Genomic DNA, 12,325 nt, shown 5'->3' on the forward strand with positions numbered 1-12,325 from the left:
AGGAAAAGAGGAAGTCGCATGTAAGCAATTACGTGACGCGTGCCTTCCGCAAGTACAAAATACTGAACCTGATCAGGGTATCGTATGCATTGATACAGTCTACAGAGAGGAAATCGTTTACCTACAAACACCGCTAATGCTACATTATTATGTACATGCAATAGTACAGTTTACATTCTGTTATACAGTCATATCATCGTTAGTCATACTGGTTCATGCGGCAGCGACGGTGAGACCGGTGCCTTCCTCGTTGATGGCGACCTTGGCGGTGTCCCCGCTGCGAATCTCTCCACGGATAATCCTGTCCGCTAAGCTGTTGCCAATCTCTCTTGCAATGAGTCTGTTCAGTGGCCGAGCACCGAACTTCGGGTCGTATCCCCGATCACATAGCCATTGCTTGGCTTCGTCCGGACATTCTAACACGATTCTGCGATCGTCCAGTCGCTGCTGCAGTTCCTTCAAACGGATGTCAACGATGTCTCTGAGTGCTTCGCGTGACAGACGGCGGAAGACGATGAACTCGTCGAGACGGTTGAGAAATTCCGGTGGGTATGTGGCGGAAACGACATCCATGACAGCGCTACGTACTGCTGGCGAGATCTCGCTGGAGTCCTTGTCCACCGAGTGCAGGACGTCATCGCCGACGATGATATCGGCTCCAAGGTTCGATGTCATGACGATGATGGTGTTACGGAAATCAACCTTGTGGCCCTGAGCATCCGTGAGGAACCCTTCGTCAAGCACTTGCAAGAGCAGTGTTGAGATGTCTTTGTGGGCCTTCTCCCATTCATCGAACAGGAGGACTGCATAGGGCTTTCTTCGGACAGCTTCAGTGAGCTGGCCGGCGTCTTCGTACCCAACATAGCCTGCAGGAGAACCGATGAGGCGCGAGACGGTGTGCTTCTCGCTGAACTCGCTCATGTCGAATCGAATGACAGCCTGGGGAGTGCTGAAGAGATACTCCGCCAACCTCTTGCAAACTTCAGTCTTTCCTACACCAGTCGGTCCCAACATCATGAAAGAAGCGATGGGCCGGTTCTCGCCAGATAGCCCAGCTCTCTGCAGACGAATGGCGTTTGCAACAGACTTTAGGGCCTCATCCTGGCCCTTGACGTATTGCCGCAGAGTGTCTTCCATGTGAATGAGCTTCTCACTCTCGCCCGAGTTGAGCTTGGACAGCGGGATGCCAGTCGTACGGGATACGACAGACGCAATGTCGTCTGCAGTAACAGAGTCATGCAGTAAAGAGCCCTGTCGATTGGCCCCCGCAGTAACTTCTTCGTCTTTGGGAAGCTTCTGCTCTAGCTCAGGGATCCTGCTGTATTGCAGCTCGCCAGCCTTCGCAAAGTTACCCTCTCGGCGGGCTTGTTCAAGCTCGAGCTTCGCCCTCTCAAGGTTTGTCTGCGCGTTTTTGATCTCATCGAGCTCGGCTCGCTCCTTTTCCCATTTCTCGGTCAACACCTTCACTTCGTCTTGCTTTTGTTTCAAAGTTTGCTCAAGACGCTCACGTCGTTCTTTGCTGGCGATATCGGTCTCCTTGCGAAGTGACTCAAGCTCGATTTGAATTGTCATGATCTGGCGGTCGAGCTCTTGGATCGCGTCGGGCTTGCTCTCTTGCTGGAGACGTAGCGCACTGGCAGCCTCGTCTACTAAATCAATAGCCTTGTCTGGAAGGAATCGGTCCGTGATATATCGGTTACTGTACGAAGCAGCGGCGACTAGAGCGTTATCGGTAATGCGCACACCATGATGAACCTCGTAGCGTTCCTTGATACCGCGCAGGATCGAGATAGTATCTTGTACGGTCGGCTCGCCTACTAGAATTGGTTGGAACCGTCTCGCAAGCGCTGCGTCTTTCTCAATCTGTCGGTATTCGTTGAGTGTTGTCGCTCCACAGAGTTGTAGCTCTCCACGGCTAAGCGCAGGCTTCAGAAGGTTACTAGCATCAATGCTACCCTCCGCTTTACCCAAGCCTAGCAATGTGTGCAACTCATCCACAAATAGTATGACACCCTTGTTGGCCTCCTCGACTTCCTTCAAGACGCTCTTGAGTCGCTCCTCGAAATCTCCCCGGAATTTCGCGCCAGCAATAAGGGATCCGAGGTCGAGGGAGATGACGCGCTTGTCTTTGATCGATTCGGGTACGTCACCTTTTACGATGCGCTGTGCTAGACCTTCAAGAATCGCCGTCTTTCCTGTTCCTGCGGAACCTATCAAGACAGGATTATTCTTTGTTCGTCTCGACAGAATTTGGATGGTACGTTGGATTTCGCCGTCTCGTCCGATGACTGGATCTAGTTTGCCATCACGCGCTCGCTCCGTAAGATCTACACCATATTGTTCCAAAGCGGGCTTTTCCGGCTCACCACCCAGGTTCATGCGATGCGTTCCACCTGGAGGTTGCGGTCGGCCTCCACTTGCATATGTCCTCGACGAAACAAGCGGTCTTAGGAGCTTTTGTTGCTGAGGCAATCGTGATGCGCATGCGTTGAGACATAACGGCGATGTACGAATGGGAAGTGATCGTGGGATGGAGGGTGAGGCGATGCGCCTCGCGGCTATGCGTGCTCTACTGGTCAGCATGACGATGTCGGAGTCAGAAAACGAGCAAGAGTCAGATTGAGGAAGACGGAAGTGGCATCATTATATTCGTGACTGATGGGGCGAGCACAGGCTTCGGCGAAGATGCGCGGTGGTTCGACAGCTTTCTACGCGTCTATGAGCACACATTTCAGGCTTCAACATCCACAGCCAATGCAGGCAAAAGCCGAGGAGAACAGGTGGGACCGACTCGTATGCATGCGAGGTCCAGATGCATAAAGGTAAATGACTGTGGCTGGCACTGTGTCTTCGTCGCTGTCATTGTCGCGGGCAGGGAGGGGCACGTGCTAGCGCCAAGGCTAGCGTGTTTTTCTCAGCGCAATTTCCTCCATCAAAAACTGCGGTCGTCCCTCTTTTTCTCGACACAACAACTTCGATTCCTCCATTCCATACTCGCAACCACACAACTGCAAATATGGGTTTCACCGATCTCGTCTCCGAAGCAGGCCTGACTCTCCTGAACAACTATGTCAGGACCCGCAGCTACATCGTTGGGTAAGTTCCTACCCCGCCTCGCATTTCGTCCCGCCTTGTATTTTCCCACTGCATCGCGTCGCACTCCCACCCTTTCATGATGAGAACAATTGGTCCGTGTTAATGAGGCGGCTTAAGACCCCGCTATCTGAATACAAAACCACGCGCTTGTCGCAACTCTGATCTATCCCTTGTTTCTGCTGCATCTTATCCAGACACCATGGAGGAGTCATCAGCTAACATGCCCCAGCTACTCCCCATCGCAGGCCGATGTAAAGGTCTACCAGCAGATCAAGCAGATCCCTGCTCCCGAGAAGTACCCATACGCATGGAGGTGGTACAACCACATGCTCACCTTCGAGGCCGAGTTCGACTCCCTCCCCGGTGACCCAACCAAGGACTTCACTGCCTACGGCCCCGAGTCCTCCGAGCTCACCCTCAACCCCGCCAAGGCCCCTGAGAAGGAGGCTGAGGACGACGACGACGAGGTCGACCTGTTCGGCTCCGACGACGAGGAGGAGGACGCTGAGGCTGCCCGCATCAAGGAGGAGCGCCTTGCTGAGTACAACAAGAAGAAGGCCGGCAAGGTCAAGCCTGCTGCCAAGTCCATCGTCACCCTTGACGTCAAGCCATGGGGTATGTTCTTTGGCTCTGCTTTATCCTACCTGTGTACTAACAGCTTCCAGATGACGAGACAAACATGGACGAGCTCAAGGCGAACGTTCTCTCCATCGAGAAGGACGGTCTCGTCTGGGGTGCCTCCAAGTTGGTCGCTGTCGGTTTCGGTATCAAGAAGCTCCAGATCAACTTGGTCGTCGAGGACGACAAGGTCTCGCTGGACGAGCTCCAGCAACAGATCGAAGAGTTCGAGGACCACGTCCAGTCCACCGACGTTGTCGCTATGCAGAAGTTGTAGACAACTTGCTGTTGGCGCGCGCGTTGTTATGACCTTTTGACGAAGACTATGCATGATCATGACGGACGGTTATAACGTCTTTATGAGCAGTTGCTAGACGAATACCAAAATCACGACATGGTAGAGATACCAACTTCCCACTGTGGGATCAACAACACATTTTGCCACTTATGCACTTGTGACTTGATCAATCGCGTAACAGGGATATTGACGTCGTGGGTGGGTGACCGATCATGTCACGCTTCACCACACTTTGTGCCTCTGTCGAGCAATGGCTGAGTTCGGTCTTTGACCTCAGCGAACAATGCCAGAGTCTGCTTCTGTGATGAACTTGTGTGCTATTTGCGCCTCCGTACGACCGAAGGCTGACCCATGCTCGCTGTGGAAGCTCTTGACTGCAAGCGTAGATTTAACGCTGCAGCACACGTACTCCCGACCTTCTACCACGTGTATGAGAGTAGACAACTAAGAAGTGTAAAGGTTGCGAGGTTGATCATGACGACCATGCGCATTTTGGACTACTGCGCAAGGTAAGTATGTACAGTACAAGCTTATGATATGTGCTGTTTTGATAAAGTACAACCTTACAAATGAGTGGGCACTATTGCTACTACTACCTCTCCCATACCGCCGCAAACCGTCCGCTTTTTCTGAGCATGCTATCCTTCCCCTATAGCGTCAAACCGTAGGTGCGTCGAGTGAAAGGTCAACCTCAACAACTTCCAATGCAGGTGGTGGCATCTTCTTCCCATTGTCCATCAGCAGACACTCGCGCCTTGCTTCTTCTGCTCCTACAAAATCATTGTATTCTGAGGCCGTAAGACCCAATGCTGCGAAGATGACGCGGTCAGTACTGGGAAGCTTGTCAAGCTTTTGGGAGTGCAATCTTTGATCATATCTGTGAGCACGCCATAGAGCAACTTTTGTCCCATCTAGAAAGATCTTATAGTATTCCCATACTCCATTTGAACCATCTGAGACTGCGGTAAAACTGTAACGACAGTAGCGAAGCTTCTCAATGTTTCTCTTGATCCTGAAGCCTTTTTCCGCCAAGTCATCTTTCCGAAGAGCATGGCAGAGGATCGCCGTCGTTAGAAGGTAGTCATTGCGTTCCATCTGTTCGTACGCAACAGAAAGAATGTGTGAGTAAGCATGTATGATGTATTTGAAGTCCAAGGTGGAAGACATCCCAACATCCTCAAGTAGTACACCAATGATGGATTCAATGAAGCTAGTACACCAGATGGTCTCGAGCAAGAGTTTGAAGTAGGAGTCCTTGTGTGAGACACCATACGCAGCCAACCTTACTCCAATACCTCCCTCTCCAATCTGTCCAGCATGCATACAACCCTGGCGAGCATGTCCTGCGTAGATGATTGTGCCGGAATTCTGCCGGAAAAGGCGGATCTCGTTCAGAATCCACGGACGTAGAACAGTGGATTTCATATGTCTCCAGTCATCTCCAGTCTTATCGTAGGCAGCGAGGACCGTAATCTTCGTGTACAGTGTCGAGAACGCTACAACTTGTTCGATGAGGTCGTCGACAGGCAATGTTTGGTCGATGGAGATGGTGTCGATAAACAGATATCGAATACCTCGCCGCTTTGCGACGTTTACAACACTCGCAATGTTCCAGGAGCCCTTGGTTCGTAGATCTCCGTCCCAGCGCCACGAGACCACAGCAACTTGATCAGGATTGTCGAACGGTATCTTCACCATTTGTGTTGGAAGATGCGGTTGCACGCCATCTTTTCCAATAAAACCTGGCAGTAGCTTCTTCTCGTCGATATCTTTTACGTCAAGAGCGAGCCATTCGGACACAGCTTGTGTCATCTTGAACTACTGCTGGTCTTTTTGAAGGTTCAAGGCTGATGGATAACGTGCATACATTGATGCGCACTAGGATAGAGGCGACAAGATGTGACTAAAACTAGATCAGTAACCGAAAAGGGACTGAAGTATTTTTACGAACCTAGTATCTCTGTTTTCGCACTGGATACTCTTGAAGGATGTCAGTTTGGAGGTTTGGAGATGCTGACGCCTGCGGGGTAAATGCATCTTGTTCAGCCACAAGAAATCCATGGATGCCTAGCCAGAGTGAACTCAGCCTCCACCGACGACACTAATACTTATCCACCCTTATGGCCCTCTGTACAGTGGAAAGCATAGGTGCTAACTCTGCTTCCTTGTATACTCAACAGGAAGTTAAAAGATCAGCCGCAGATATCGTCCACATACTAGTAAGACCCGAAGGCGACAATGCTGCTCTTGCTGACAATGTGAGCTCCGACTCACCACGTCGTGCATCTGTTGCAAATAAGCCTCGGCATATGTAGCCCTGCTGTCTGTCATCAGTAGCGTACATTCCTTCGATTCTGGCGTCATCGCTCTGTTGTACGAAAGACAGGGCCGAACGTGGCAGTTTATTGCCGAAAGAAGTTGGTAGCTACTTATGGTCGACGCGGCTTCGCTCCTTCGGCATCCCAAAACGCCCGACGGCTGGACACTGGACACCGAACAACATCAAACACTGGAGACAGCTTGAATGCCACATGTAGCATTGCCAGTATCTCAGAGTTGTGGTGTACAAGGAAGAAAACTGTTATGAACAGTATACGATACAGAAGTCACTTTCGATGTCTTAAGCAAAACTCGCGCTTTCCTTCTCGCGAGTATACTTCACCGGCAGTTCGGTGTATTATAAAGTATCCGATCCGTTGAAGGCGAACACCGGCTTCAGTGGGATAACGGTGCGGAGGGTCGGACTTTCATGCCTCTGTGATCCATATGCTTGAGCATATGAAGCAAGCATAATGTATAATATACGCCTCAAATGCTCGAGACATATCCTATCGCATCAGACTCAAAGTTACCATTACCATGGATGATCAAGACCATTATGTGGAGAAGGGTGAACAATATGCTAGCCAACACCGCTTTCTACAAACACATACGCCTATACCAGAGCTAGACGAAGAAAAAGAGGGTAATATTACACGTACTGGTACCTCGTCAAGTACAGCAACCGGCTCGAATACAACACCGGATACCTCAGACGCGAAACCCAGACCACCTCCCGAGCAGCCCTCCGATACCGATAACCTCCACCACCACACGTCAACCTTGAGTCGCATCCACACACAACGAAGCCAACACTCCCACACCGTGGGTTCCATCTTCCGCAGCAGATCCTCTCGCTCCCGCCCTTTACCCGCCTTCGGAGCCGGAAAACCCTACCCACCCCCCTTAGGCTCACAAGAAGACTACGTCGTAGAATTCGATGGACCCGACGACCCCTTGCACGCCCAGAATTGGGCTGTTAGGAAGAAGATCTTTACAGCTGCCATGTTGGGCTTCACGACCATGACGGCTGCATTTGCCAGCTCGATATTCAGTACAGCGACGAGGCAAATCTCGGAAAAGTTCGCTGTGGGATCTGTGGTTGCGACGCTGGGGACGTCGTTGTATGTGTTGGGGTTCGCGACGGGACCGATCCTATGGGCGCCGTTTTCAGAGTTGAAAGGGAGGAGGCTGCCGCTTGTTATAGCGAGCTTTGGGTTTTCTGTGTTTGAGATTGCGTGTGCGACGGGCAAAGATTTGCAGACTGTGTTGATTTGTCGGTTCTTCTCAGGGTTCTTTGGGGCTTGTCCGATTACTGTGAGTAGCATTTGGCTTCCCCTTACGATTGAGCGTAGGCACTGACATGAGGTTTAGTGTGTTGCTGCAGTGTTTTCCGACATGTTTGGAAACAGGACAAGAGGGATGGCGATTACTGTGTTTAGTGTCATGGTCTTTAGTGGTCCCTTCCTTGCGCCTTTTATCGGTGGCTTCATAGTCATGGACCCTGATCTCGGTTGGCGGTGGACTCAATACCTCGTGTAAGCACTTCTGCTGTCCCTACAAACTATACACCATACATCTGCTGATATACAGTCCAGCTCCTTCATGGGCTTCGCAGCCTTCACCCTCAACCTCCTCTTCTTATCCGAATCGTACCCACCCATGATCCTCGTCGCCAAAGCCGAAGAACTTCGCCGACGCACCAAAAACTGGGGTATCCACGCCAAGCAGGAAGAGATAGAAATCGACTTCCGCGAGCTGCTTGAAAAGAACTTTTCTAGACCCCTCAGGATGCTGGTCACGGAGCGCATCGTGCTGCTGCTGAGTGTATACATGGCATTCATTTACGGACTGCTATATCTCTTTCTCACAGCATATCCATTAGTCTTCCAGGGCGTCCACAGGATGAACCCCGGTGTAGGTGGTCTGCCATTCTTCGGCGCGATTATAGGAGAGCTGTTGGCTGGCACTCTTGTCTTTGTTCGACAACCGGGGTACCAGAAGAAACTCGCTGCAAATAATAACGTTCCCATTCCAGAATGGCGGTTACCAGAGGTTATTGCTGGCGGAGTTTGTTTCGCGGGAGGAATATTCTGGTTCGGATGGACAGGTTATAAGGCGGATATCCATTGGATTGTGCCTACGCTTTCTGGGCTATTGATCGGGTTTGGCATCATGAGTATTTTCCTGCAGGCGTTCAACTACCTCATCGACGCCTACCTCATGGTAAGAAAAGACCGTCCTTCACACATCCTTGCGCATGCTAATGCACGGTCTAGTTTGCCGCCTCGGCGATTGCTGCAAACACGTTCCTTCGTAGTCTTTGTGGAGCTGCGTTCCCTCTCTTCGCGCGACAGATGTTCGAGGGCATGGGTATTGAATGGGCTGCTACGTTGCTTGGATGTGTTGCTGCTGCAATGGTTCCTGTGCCGGTTTGGTTTTACTTACAAGGTGCGAAGATTAGGGAGAAGAGCGCCTATGCACCGACGAACAAGCCAGCTCCCATACCCTCAGACAATGAGATGGGAGAAGCATAAGGTGGTACTACAGGTACAGCTAGACCTTTGAGAGAATTACTTGCTCGTACTTGTGGCAAATAGAGATTTTGGACTGCTGTACTATGAGACTTGACGGACTGTTGTAGGTGAAGTGATGGACTGACAACAAATGAAGATTGCCCTTAAGCCCGGCCGCTACCATCCGGCTGCGCGCTAAGAGACAAGCCGTCGAGGACCCTTCCTGCACGCCCGCCCATTCCCCTGCGCAAGCGCCCTCACCTCAAGTACCCCACTTCTCCTTCACCACCGCTCCAAATCCCCTTCTACGCATAACACAACATCATCGTCTATCCATGAAGATTGCCTACCCCGCATCTCTAACTGGCCCAGCATCTGTCGCAGATTAAGCGCTGCGCCACAGATGTCAACGGGCAAAGATCGTCCATTGGCCAGCATTGCCGCCTTGTTTCACGCGTCGATCTTTACCCCTGGGCTGCGAATGCCGTTGAGCGCTCGCCAACATGCCTTAAATTAGATGCGAGGGATGCGAGACCCTGGCGGTTGATGATGACATCGGCTTGAGGCTGTGCAAGCCGTCTTGATTCTACCTTGACATTCACTTTCACAATTCTACTTGTAGCTGTCTAGCGCCACTCTTTCTTTAACGTCCGTCTGTTTGCGCGCGTATCTGCGATTCTGCGATTTCAGTCTGCGACACTATAGCACAATTCCGACGATTCCGCGCATGCTGGCCTGACGCGACCACGCTCTTTGTAGACACGATACCGAAGAGAAGTAAGAGGCAAGAACAGGAACCATGACGTTCAATTGCTCTACCGTCCCCGAGACGACAAACACAGATGCTGGAGTAGCAGGCGCAGGCGTACGTCTCGACTTTGAACCCATGCGCGCAACCTACAAAGGTCCTCCTACTGACCCCAAACCTCACAGACGCTTCTATCCTTTATAATAACAAACATGCTCTCCATCCTCCTCTCAGCCGCCATAATCCTCCTCGGCCTCCGCAAATCCACTTCCGCGCCCATATCCCGCAAACTCCTCCAATCCTTCTCCGACCAGCAAATCCTAACCGGAATCGGCATCCAATCCGTCGGCCTCGCAAAGATGAAAACCATGGTGCCATACCACTTCTTCATCATCTGGCTCCTCTCGCTGCTATCCACCGCTACGAACCTCGCCACTTTACTCGCTCTGGTAAACGACTTCAAGAGAGACTGGGTACTCCGATGGATCAGGCAGCTTCTGATGCTCATCAACATGTTCCTGGGGATATTATCTGGCATCTTTATCCTGCAAACTGTAATGAAGAACATGGAACCCAGGCTGCCGATTGCCTGTGTGTGGCAAGTGGAAAGCAAAGGCACAAGCTCCAACGCCGCCCTCTCAATCGCAGGCACTATTGCCGTAATCGCCGGCCAAGTCCTCACTTTTGGCTTCGCAACTTGGTACTTGCACAACCGCTCAAACCCAAAGTGGCTCAAGACTGTCCAAGTCATCGGCCTCTTTGCCTGTCTCGCCATGGGCGTCGGCGCTACGATTCGCGTCGTCTTGGAATCTCAGGCTTTTGGTACACCGCCGAAATCTGTGCATTTGGTTGGTCCGTCAGAAGGCAACTGGAGTTTTGGTCAACTGCTGCCATTGTTGCTGTTGGCGCTGCCGGTGATTAGTACGATTGAGATTGCGAGGGGGGAGGAGCTGAAGCCGAAGAGTAGGGTCGATGATGATACTGTGCCGCTGTTTGTGGGTGGGAATGACATGGAGTTTCAGCCTAATCCGCTGATGGGGAGTGCGACGAATTTGTTCAGGAAGTAAGGGGATAGTGGTAGAAATGGGATGAAATGAAGGGCGTTCTGGGGTGATGGAGATTTCCGTATAGATACCCTGTAAACTGAGTTTTACTTTTTGAAAGCTTTCTTATACCTGCCACGTTGAATACGCGTTTTTGAAATCAGATTTGACTCGCTTCATTGCTTCACGAAGCAAGTGCTCCAGTGATTTGTCGTAACAATCTAATAGGCCTTCTCTACGTTCCTTCAATTTATGAAGTCATCGTCATCATGCATCACTCTGTTACTTCATGCATTTCCCATCTTGGCTTCCCTAGTGCCTGCACGTACTCCACAACCTGCCACCTATCCCCCGTTTGCTCTACTGCTACCGTCTTCATTCTCTTTGCACTCTCGCCACTCCCCACAATACCACCATTATCTTTCTGATTCGATACGACCAACGTATCCGTGACATGGTTCCTGAACGCACAACTATAATGCGTATGTCCAAAAGCCCACACCTTGACCGCCGGGCTCGTCCAACATAGTTCCATTGACAAATCGGAGCAGAAACCAGAACTCATGGAGCTAGAAGCGTGCTTTGGGTCAGTCGCGCGAGGATCAGTTGTAGGACAGTGGTGTGTCGCAATGATTATGCTCCTATGCTGTTCAGTCGCTTGGATGTGGCTGACTTGCTCGTTCAGCCACTCTACATCGCGGGTATGTTCTGTGCAACTTCTTTCAGGCGTCCAGTCTTGTATGCCGCGTTCTTGGTTGTAGTCTTTCATTCTAGAACGAACTTCTGCAGCTTGATCGGGCTGAATGCTACTCCAGAGTGTGCAGCCCAGTACTGTCACTTGCTCATTGAGATCACACCGGTCGCGGAAGAGGAAGCTGAAGCGACCAGCGTATTCTTGTCTTGCCATGTCCTCGAATTCTCGCATCTTCTCGATGGCATCTTCGAGGGTCGTCTGGTAAGCTTCGTGGTTGCCTAGGACGTAGAAGATGCGACAGCTGCGGTTCACGTCGAGGAGATTTCGCAGGAACACGAAGAGACCATGGTGCTTGACTAGGCCAATGTCCCCAAGTAGGAACAATACATTGCCGGTGACGTTGAGCTTGGTGTGTAAGTACTGCGGATTGGTGATGGGATTTTCTAGGTGAATGTCGGAGACGATCTGGAGTTGCGGGGCGCGAAAAGTCATGGTGGGGCTAGGTGTATCAAAAGAGTTGTTTGTACGCGATGTCGTCCTCATGATCGCTCTGCTTGGTCCATGACCTTGGTTACTTCGTCTTCCTTGAAACGATGCATAAGCTTCAGTGAAGATGTGCTCGTCTCCTTAGCTTCGGCCTTGTCGATGTGGATCTAGTTGAACACTCAGGTACTCTGCGCATGGCAATATTATATCGTTGGTGTTCGGGTCTCCTTACCACCGGAGTGTCAAACTCGTACAGACTTCTCCACTTTTCGTGGCCGGAGTCCATGACATTTATCTCCTCGTACTCGAAGGGTCTTTTCGCCCTGACATTCTGGACGACGGCTTTTGCCGTGTCGCACAGGCCGCATGGGGTTCGGGTGAAGAAGGTGATGCGGCAAGCGAGCAGACGGGAAGTGGCGCGGAACATGTTGGCGACTGGTTGACAACCACACACGCGGTAACGACTGCTTTGGGCGTACAAGACAGACAGGCAAGACCGAGTGGACG

At 51.3% G+C, this 12,325-nt stretch overlaps 7 protein-coding genes across 7 annotated transcripts; 3 read left to right on the forward strand and 4 right to left on the reverse strand.

Annotated features, from left to right (window-relative positions):
- Window positions 1-213: 213 nt before the first annotated feature.
- On the reverse strand, window positions 214-2,583 carry HSP78 (chaperone ATPase hsp78; the record flags this gene model as incomplete). Its single annotated transcript, XM_051730738.1, has 1 exon — window positions 214-2,583. One exon carries the CDS (start codon window positions 2,581-2,583, stop codon window positions 214-216), a length of 2,370 nt encoding a protein of 789 aa, XP_051589494.1.
- A 433-nt stretch (window positions 2,584-3,016) lies between these two features.
- On the forward strand, window positions 3,017-3,991 carry J4E82_004460 (uncharacterized protein; the record flags this gene model as incomplete). Its single annotated transcript, XM_051730739.1, has 3 exons — window positions 3,017-3,096; window positions 3,326-3,711; window positions 3,762-3,991. The coding sequence occupies 3 exons, from the start codon at window positions 3,017-3,019 to the stop codon at window positions 3,989-3,991; spliced, it is 696 nt and encodes a 231-aa protein (XP_051589495.1).
- A 678-nt stretch (window positions 3,992-4,669) lies between these two features.
- J4E82_004461 (uncharacterized protein) lies at window positions 4,670-5,824 on the reverse strand (the record flags this gene model as incomplete). Its single annotated transcript, XM_051730740.1, has 1 exon — window positions 4,670-5,824. One exon carries the CDS (start codon window positions 5,822-5,824, stop codon window positions 4,670-4,672), a length of 1,155 nt encoding a protein of 384 aa, XP_051589496.1.
- Window positions 5,825-6,871: 1,047 nt separating this feature from the next.
- Window positions 6,872-8,868, forward strand: J4E82_004462 (uncharacterized protein; the record flags this gene model as incomplete). The annotated part of the gene is made up of 4 exons (XM_051730741.1): window positions 6,872-7,648; window positions 7,706-7,869; window positions 7,930-8,557; window positions 8,611-8,868. 4 exons carry the CDS (start codon window positions 6,872-6,874, stop codon window positions 8,866-8,868), a joined length of 1,827 nt encoding a protein of 608 aa, XP_051589497.1.
- A 778-nt stretch (window positions 8,869-9,646) lies between these two features.
- On the forward strand, window positions 9,647-10,662 carry J4E82_004463 (uncharacterized protein; the record flags this gene model as incomplete). Its single annotated transcript, XM_051730742.1, has 2 exons — window positions 9,647-9,712; window positions 9,781-10,662. 2 exons carry the CDS (start codon window positions 9,647-9,649, stop codon window positions 10,660-10,662), a joined length of 948 nt encoding a protein of 315 aa, XP_051589498.1.
- Window positions 10,663-10,912: 250 nt separating this feature from the next.
- Window positions 10,913-11,824, reverse strand: J4E82_004464 (uncharacterized protein; the record flags this gene model as incomplete). The annotated part of the gene is made up of 1 exon (XM_051730743.1): window positions 10,913-11,824. One exon carries the CDS (start codon window positions 11,822-11,824, stop codon window positions 10,913-10,915), a length of 912 nt encoding a protein of 303 aa, XP_051589499.1.
- Window positions 11,825-11,871: 47 nt separating this feature from the next.
- J4E82_004465 (uncharacterized protein) lies at window positions 11,872-12,245 on the reverse strand (the record flags this gene model as incomplete). The annotated part of the gene is made up of 2 exons (XM_051730744.1): window positions 11,872-11,985; window positions 12,051-12,245. The coding sequence occupies 2 exons, from the start codon at window positions 12,243-12,245 to the stop codon at window positions 11,872-11,874; spliced, it is 309 nt and encodes a 102-aa protein (XP_051589500.1).
- Window positions 12,246-12,325: the final 80 nt, after the last annotated feature.

This window comes from Alternaria postmessia (genome assembly GCF_024291825.1).
Source record: "Alternaria postmessia strain BMP 2775 chromosome Unknown scaffold_21, whole genome shotgun sequence".
In the NCBI taxonomy this organism is placed as follows: domain Eukaryota; kingdom Fungi; phylum Ascomycota; class Dothideomycetes; order Pleosporales; family Pleosporaceae; genus Alternaria; species Alternaria postmessia.